This window comes from Pterocles gutturalis, unplaced genomic scaffold (assembly GCF_000699245.1).
Source record: "Pterocles gutturalis isolate BGI_N339 unplaced genomic scaffold, ASM69924v1 scaffold17307, whole genome shotgun sequence".
Lineage (NCBI taxonomy): Eukaryota > Metazoa > Chordata > Aves > Pterocliformes > Pteroclidae > Pterocles > Pterocles gutturalis.
The window spans coordinates 56,438-63,691 of record NW_010113201.1 but is presented as its reverse complement, the minus strand read 5'-3'; the positions used below and the strand labels follow the sequence as shown (position 1 = coordinate 63,691).

The window sequence follows — 7,254 nt, the reverse complement described above, 5'->3', positions numbered from 1 at the left end:
TCAGCAGGATTTGGTATTTCTGAGTAATGCTGCTTCAGCCTGCTCTAGGGAGGGGGGAAGAATATGTTGTCTGTATTTGTGGTTTGATATTAATTTTCAAAACTCCTCAATTAATAAGGTTGCATCCTAATTAAAACAAGCTTCTTTCATCTGATCTTTCTCATGTTGTTGAGGCCAGTGACTTTCCTGCGTTCTCAAGATAACCTGGTTTCAACATGATTTTTCCTAATATTTCCATGCAATTCCTTTTCATTATTAACCCAGCATTTATTTTTGTGTTTGTATTATTGAATTATAACTGTCTTTCTTTTCTTTTTTCTCCTTTTATTTTTAGGCTTTTGTTATTTTTTGTGGTCTGGGCATCAACAACACAATTATGTATGACCAAGTGAAGAAATCCTGGGCAAAACAGTCTGTGGCTCTTGATGTATGTGTACATCTTAATGAAACCTTTTCTTGCTCCTAAGTGACACATGTAAAGGAACCTACTGCTTCTGAATTTATTGTAGTTAGCATAATTTTCTGTATCTACCTTTCTGCACCTTAGAGTGTTGTCTTATTAAGGTAATGCTGAATATAAACTTTCTTAGGGTATCCTTAGCTGTGAAGCTCATGCACAGCTTAGGTAATTTTGAACCTGGATATCTTATTTGATGCCTATGATTTTTACATCAGAAGGGGGGACAGTGATGATGGAGAATCTAGTTTCTCACAGGTGTAAGTGTAGGAATTAATCTAGGTGTTATATGTATTTTCTTGTCTATCGGTAACTGAAAATTCCTTAGCAATTGGTATTTTAGATAGCTTGTTGTTGTTTTTCTAGTATTGTAAGTAAAACATACTGTGAACAGGACAAAATTTGAAAAAAGTTAGCACCATCCTAGGGGTTTTTTTAGTATCAAAAGCAACATCTGCAGAACCCTTATCAGATATATGTCTTATTAGAATAAAGTCAAAGCAGGGTGGCTGGCAGCTCAGTAAGAGCTCTGCAGGGGTACAAGGCCAATATATAATGCAAGATCCTGGCATTCCAACACATCATGTTTTTCTATAAAATACATATAGAGCAGCTAAACAGATGGAAAGATTTCTCTTTTTTTGCCCGTTGCCTTTGTAGGAATTTATTTTCCTGTTTCTGCCCCCCTCCCCATTCATAAAGAATGAAGTCTACCAGCTCCTGTAAAACAAACTCTAAAATGCAGAGCATTTTTTAAAAATATTATTATTTAAACTTCTATAAGCTGATTCAACAGTAAAACACTATTCTTTATTAAATTATGGAGATTATAAACATAATCATATTAAAAATAATCTTGGTGAGAGCAAAGCTTGGAGTTTTGAGGATAGCTTTACAAATTTACGTAATTCCTACCAAAACAATAATTAACAATGTTTTGAATTAAATTTAAGGTCTTTTTAAAAGCATTATGCAAGACTGATTAATCTTAAAACATTCCTCTGATGAAAGGGTAATGTTGCTAAGATTTCAGTATTGCTTTAAATTTCACATGTGATTAGAGAAGAAAATGATTTAGCTATCTGTGATGTGTGTGCCCTTTAACTGTGTAACTCCTTTGAGTTTATGCAGTAACTACCATTACAATAAGAACCACAAAAATAGCGTTAGCCTGAATGAGATATGAGTTTCTATTAAAACAAAAATCAAACCAAACTGGATTGCTATGAAGATGGCATAACTTTTTTTTTCTTTGCCCTACAGTTGGAGATATTTATCTGTTAGGGATCTATCCTGTAAAGCACATAGGCACATTAAGGCTTTTTTGAAGGCAATAGGACTGTTTGTGTTAGAAAACATTCTAAGCGTAAGTGGCTTTTTTATTATTAGTGTATATGTATTCACTTAGAAGGACAAGTTAAAAACTTTCCTTTTCAGACCTCCTGCAAGATGCCTTATTCTTTACATGTCATAAGCATGTATTACTATAAGTCCTCATATGCCTCAGATATTTGTACTGTCTTACACCTTAGAGTGAATACTTCTCCTGGCAAGAAAAACAAGCAGTGCCAGATATCACACTCAGATACATGGAGATGAAAGTTAACATGGAAGCTTATAATTTACTACCAAAATCAAGGAAATTTAAATTTCTTTGTTTAAAATACACCTTCTTTCTTTGATTTAAAAAATACTAATAGCCATATAGCTTGAATGTAGATTATAGGCTTGATAAATGGCCACAGTGCTTCAGTGAAGAATTCTTCCTATAAATGAACAACTCATGATAATATTTGTGTAAAGTGATTGAAGATACCTGAACAAAAGAATGGTATATGCTGAAGGACTGTAAATCCATGTTTCAGTAGTAAAATACTTTTAGTATTTATGTATTTAGCTAGGATGGCAATGAGTGGCATTTGAAAATTACATTATCAGATGTAAAATAAATCCGTTTCATATATACCATAATAAGATTCCAGATATACAGATACTGTTTTTCATGTAGAATACTCATAAGATTGACTAATAAACAGAAGACCAATATGTAAATAAATGATGGGGAAAGGTTGACAGTGGGATGCCATATGGTTCAAAACCAGGCTAAGTAGTATTTTATATATTAAGGATGCAAAATGTACAAATTATTAGAATACCCAATATTAAGGAAGACTGTAAAAATCTAGAGGGATATAATAAATGCAGATAAAGGAGAAGCTTGATGAGAATTTTGGTATTAAGTGTAAAGTGTCATAGCAGAAGAAATAGTTTTCCTAATCTTACAGATTTCTGAGAGAAGCTACGATACGGTTGGACATAAAAATAGATACTGTTTGAGGAAGGACATGATGTATAGTTACAGAAGGTAAAATGTGGGACAGAACAAGTAAATTGGTGTTTGTTATTTATTCTTTTATAGTGCAGGAATGATTTCCTGTTACAGTAAAAGATGACACCTCTAAAATTGATATGAGTAAATACATCCTGGGACTTATTGCCACAAGGTGTTGCAAGTCAAGGACATTTGAGATAGTGTTTAGGTATTGGTATGAGTAACAGAGACTTTCATGGATGAAAACAGTTTCAAAATGAGAAATACATATCAAAGCTTTAGCACGTAAGCAAATGGGTGTTGCTGTGTGGTGAGAAGGACCTGTCCTTGCTAGGAGTGCTCTGGCTCTGTGAGCTCTGTCATGGACCAGTGCCTCGCCCCACGCACAGTCAGACCTTGGTGGGGCCAGTACACACCAGGATGGCTCTTGCACCTTCTGGAGTGCTTGTTCAATGTTAGTATCATCACATAAGGATTTAATGTATTCATTCCATGTAAACGTGGGCATACATATAGTAATCAGAGGAGGTGTTCAGTACTTTGTGCATTGTATTTCATGCTTACATCTCCAAAATGGTATTGAAGAGAATGTCAAGCATAGCATGGAGGTGCTAATTTGCATGCAGTGATGTGCCGCTAGCAAAGGTATTAAAGCATTACAGTATAGCAAAAGGCATTATTTAAAGTCTATAAATCCACTGTTATTTTTACATTAAATTCTTTCTCTTTTAATTGTAGAGCTCCAGGAGAACAATGTAGGAATGCTTATAATATTAAATTACTTACTATCCGTGATTCCCAATAAAATTCCCTGCAACATAAATGCCAAATGTATACCTGATAACCTGCAATTAGTTATTATACGCTGACATTCGAAACTGAACTACCATGCATAAATATTAATTAAATTTGTTTTAAACATCATTGATTAGACTGCAGTAGAGAGCCCTACTATTTCTACTTGTCAAGTCTACAAAAATGTTTTTTTATCTTTTGTTCTGGGGCAGGTGTTATCTTATCATGCAACATGTTCGAAGGCAGAAGTTGATAAATTTAAGGTAAGGGTTTAAGTTTTTCATTATTTCTGAAAATATAACAATAAATTAAAATGGATGTAGATTATCAGAGAGAAAAGTGTTAATTATGATTTTCTGCTTTTGATATAAAAATGTTTTATGAAGGATGTCTTACATGTTAGGCTGTTAGGCATGGAAGGTGGAAGAAAATCTTTTGAAGGATAAAGAGCTGCAGTGATGGGTACACAGCAGCAGAATACCATTGTGTCAGCACCAGCTGGAACTGCACATCAGCATGGGTTTGGTGGCCTCCTCAGCAAGAACCACTACCATAGGGAGGTCATATCACAGTGGGAGGAGAGGAAGAGACTGGAGAAAAATGAGAGGAACTTAAGGCTTTGTGCTTATAGTGTGGAAGCTGTCCTGTGTTTACTAACAAAGCAGAGCATTCACCATCAAGACTGTGCATAGGCTCAGAAAGCTGGCCATGAAGGTGAGAAATCCTCTTCCACCTTCTGTAAGCACCCTTGGCAGAACTGTAAAACAGTATGTGCTGAACATAGCATTGCTAGGGGCCAATAATTATGTGTTCTCACTGAATCTTGCCTTGCCAAGGTGTAGAGAGTAGGGGGAACGGTGACCTTGCACTTTCATCACTGCCAGCACTCCAAAGCTGATTTTGTGATAGGCTTTGTTTGTCTTTTTCTGCTTAAGGAAACACTAGGAAAACTCTGTGGGGCTTTCCTCGGCTCCTCATAAGGAATCAGTGTTGTAGAGGGCTCCTCAGAGCTGTTTGGTAGGCTCTCATGGTGGGGTATCGGTGGTGGTCTCCTGTATGCAAAGTTCATTGGAGGCTGTGGCGAGGTCTGGGAAGGAGATAGGACTGTTGTGACCCCACGCTATTGGCATTCCCTGCTGTGCCTCCCTGGCACCTCTCTGCCTGAAAAATAGCTGTTTGATGGTTGTTCTGACACTTGGCTGGCTGGCTGCAGCCTGATCCCTGCACCATGGGGATGGTTGTGGTGGAAGGGGGAAGTCATAGGTGATTCATCAGAGCTGATAGTGATGAGGTACCTGGATTGAGGAAAGGCAGCTATTGCTAGTTATTTAATTAGCTTGTAGCTCATTTAGCTTATTGCCCAAAGGATGGCTGTGCTTTAGAACTCTGTACTGATACCTGGTGGTAAGGGTGTAATATTCTACCTCCACTGTAGTTACTGTTGCAGTTTTGTAAACTGAGATGAGATTACTGAATTATTGCTGGAATCAAACATGCCTGAAGAACACTCCAACACTGCAGCTGGCAAAAAATACTTTTGTGTGCTTAATAAGTTGTATTTTTATGTTTGGCAAAAAGAGCACTGAACACTCTGAGAGAGAGGGAAAAGAACGGGGTTTTCTGATGTGTGCTGCATTACTGTGATAAAATAGATTACCATTGCTCTAGATATAGAGAGAAAAATCTTTACTTTTCATGGGCATTTGCAGGTAAAACAAAAAAAAAATCCACCTTGAGTGCAAGCAATGTCTGACAATATCTGTCTAAAGTCTTCAATCTGATTTATCACAATGCTTCTTCTCACTTGCATCTACGTAATTACACTAAATTCAAACTTAATTTTGTCAGGATAAGCTAAAGTAATGCACCAATGAATCATACTCATATCAACATTCATTTTTTTAAGATGTGAGAAGTAGGTATGATTTTAAAAACTGTGGCAGCTCAGTTCTCCCCTGTATATTAGACTTAAAATACAACTCTGTTATTTCCATTATGTACTAGCACTATTATTGGAATAAAAAAACATAAGATCAGTGAAGTGTGATTAATGTAAGATTGATGCTATCCTATAGCATCAGCCTGTAGTGCCAGGTTTCTTCTCACTGAAATGCAGGCTCTCCAAGCCTAAAAATAGTTGTCTTTTAGACAAATACAGAAAGTCAGGATACTTGAGTAAAGAATTCTAGTGTCCAGGACAGGCTATTTATGGCAAGAGTTACTGACTTCTTAGACAGTAATGAACAAGTCCTGTGGCTTGGCAAGCAATCCTGCAAACACACATCACCTTTAAATTTATCTAATATAGTTTCCAAAGAGAATATGTAAACACTGTCCTATTATGGGTAATATAGAAGAAGCTATTTTTAAAAAGCTAACCTACTTGTGCAGCTGTGAATGGTATAAGCCAGATCAATATTTAATGACTATTATGCATTATTTATAGCCCTCTGAGAGATTCCCTTTTTTAGGTCAAACAGCACACAGGAGAGCTACACAATGGAAAATAATGTATCACCTGCTTTACAGAATCTTTGATTCAAAGTGTAGCATGAATAACAACAACTGTATTTCTCAATTCCATAGCCCGAGGTAGGGCTTGTTAAGACCTGCCTCCACATAGGGAGGCTTTTGTGTGTCTCTTAAAAACACAAATATTTAACTAAATAACGTTGGAAACAGTTGAACCAAAAAAGGAGACAACTTTTAGGACTGCTACTGTGTATGACAATATAAACAGTTGAATCCATGAAATATGATGGATTTAAGTGAATTTGATACTGGGAGTGCATTACATATACGATATCAAATGAATTTGGTATTCATGTCTTTTATACCCACCCTTAAATGCATAACAGTGGCAGCACAATGAAAAATTGAACTTTATGTATTAATTTTATCTCCAGTCTCTGTAAGGATTGGGAAAGCATTCCTAGGCTGTGTTATTCTCTGCTGTGATGCCATCTTTCAATTTAGAACTATTTTAGTTACTTTTATGTTCTAGTAGTTAAATCATTTGTAGTTGTTTATAATAGTTATATTTTGTTCTTCCTCATTAATTAAATTTCATAAAGGTAAGCTGGCCTTTGTGTTTTGGACCACTTATGAAATATTACAATTTAAATATGTATAGCTAGAATAGGAACTCTTTATCAGGGAGCATAGTGATAGGACAAGGGGTAATGGTTTTAAGCTGAAGGAGGGCAGATTTAGATATTAGGAAGAAATTTTTCACTGTGAGGGTGGTGAGGCACTGGCACAGGTTGCCCAGGGAAGCTGTGGATGCCCCATCCCTGGAGGTGTTCAAGGCCAGGCTGGATGAGGCTTTGAGCAACCTGGGCTAGTGGGAGGTGTCCCTGCCCATGGCAGGGGGGGTTTGAACTGGATGATCTTTAAGGTCCCTTCCAACCCAAACCATTCTATGATTTTATGAGTTTATTTTATGCATTGATGACACTGCCATTTCAATTTGGGTGGTGGAACCTACAATTATATATAAGTACATGAAGTTACCAACATGCTTAAGTATTTTTAAGATTGGTCCCCAAGGCTAGTCACGGAGACTCTTGGACTCCTCTTTGGCCATCACAGGAGGGTCTGTGCTGGCACTGAGCTTTTCCTTAATGCTGTTCCAGCTGCTCAGGTTCCACACGGAACAAGACACAAAAGG

General features: G+C 36.7%; 1 protein-coding gene across 1 annotated transcript in view; it reads left to right on the top strand.

The window, feature by feature from the left end:
• PDE11A (phosphodiesterase 11A) overlaps positions 1-7,254 on the top strand; it is a gene marked incomplete at its 5' end in the record, with an annotated part of 66,101 nt that overhangs the window by 8,295 nt on the left and 50,552 nt on the right. The window contains 2 exons of the mRNA XM_010074397.1: positions 335-427; positions 3,797-3,847. Of these exons, the coding sequence (XP_010072699.1) occupies positions 335-427; positions 3,797-3,847 (144 nt within the window). The remainder of the gene's footprint in view (positions 1-334; positions 428-3,796; positions 3,848-7,254) is intronic.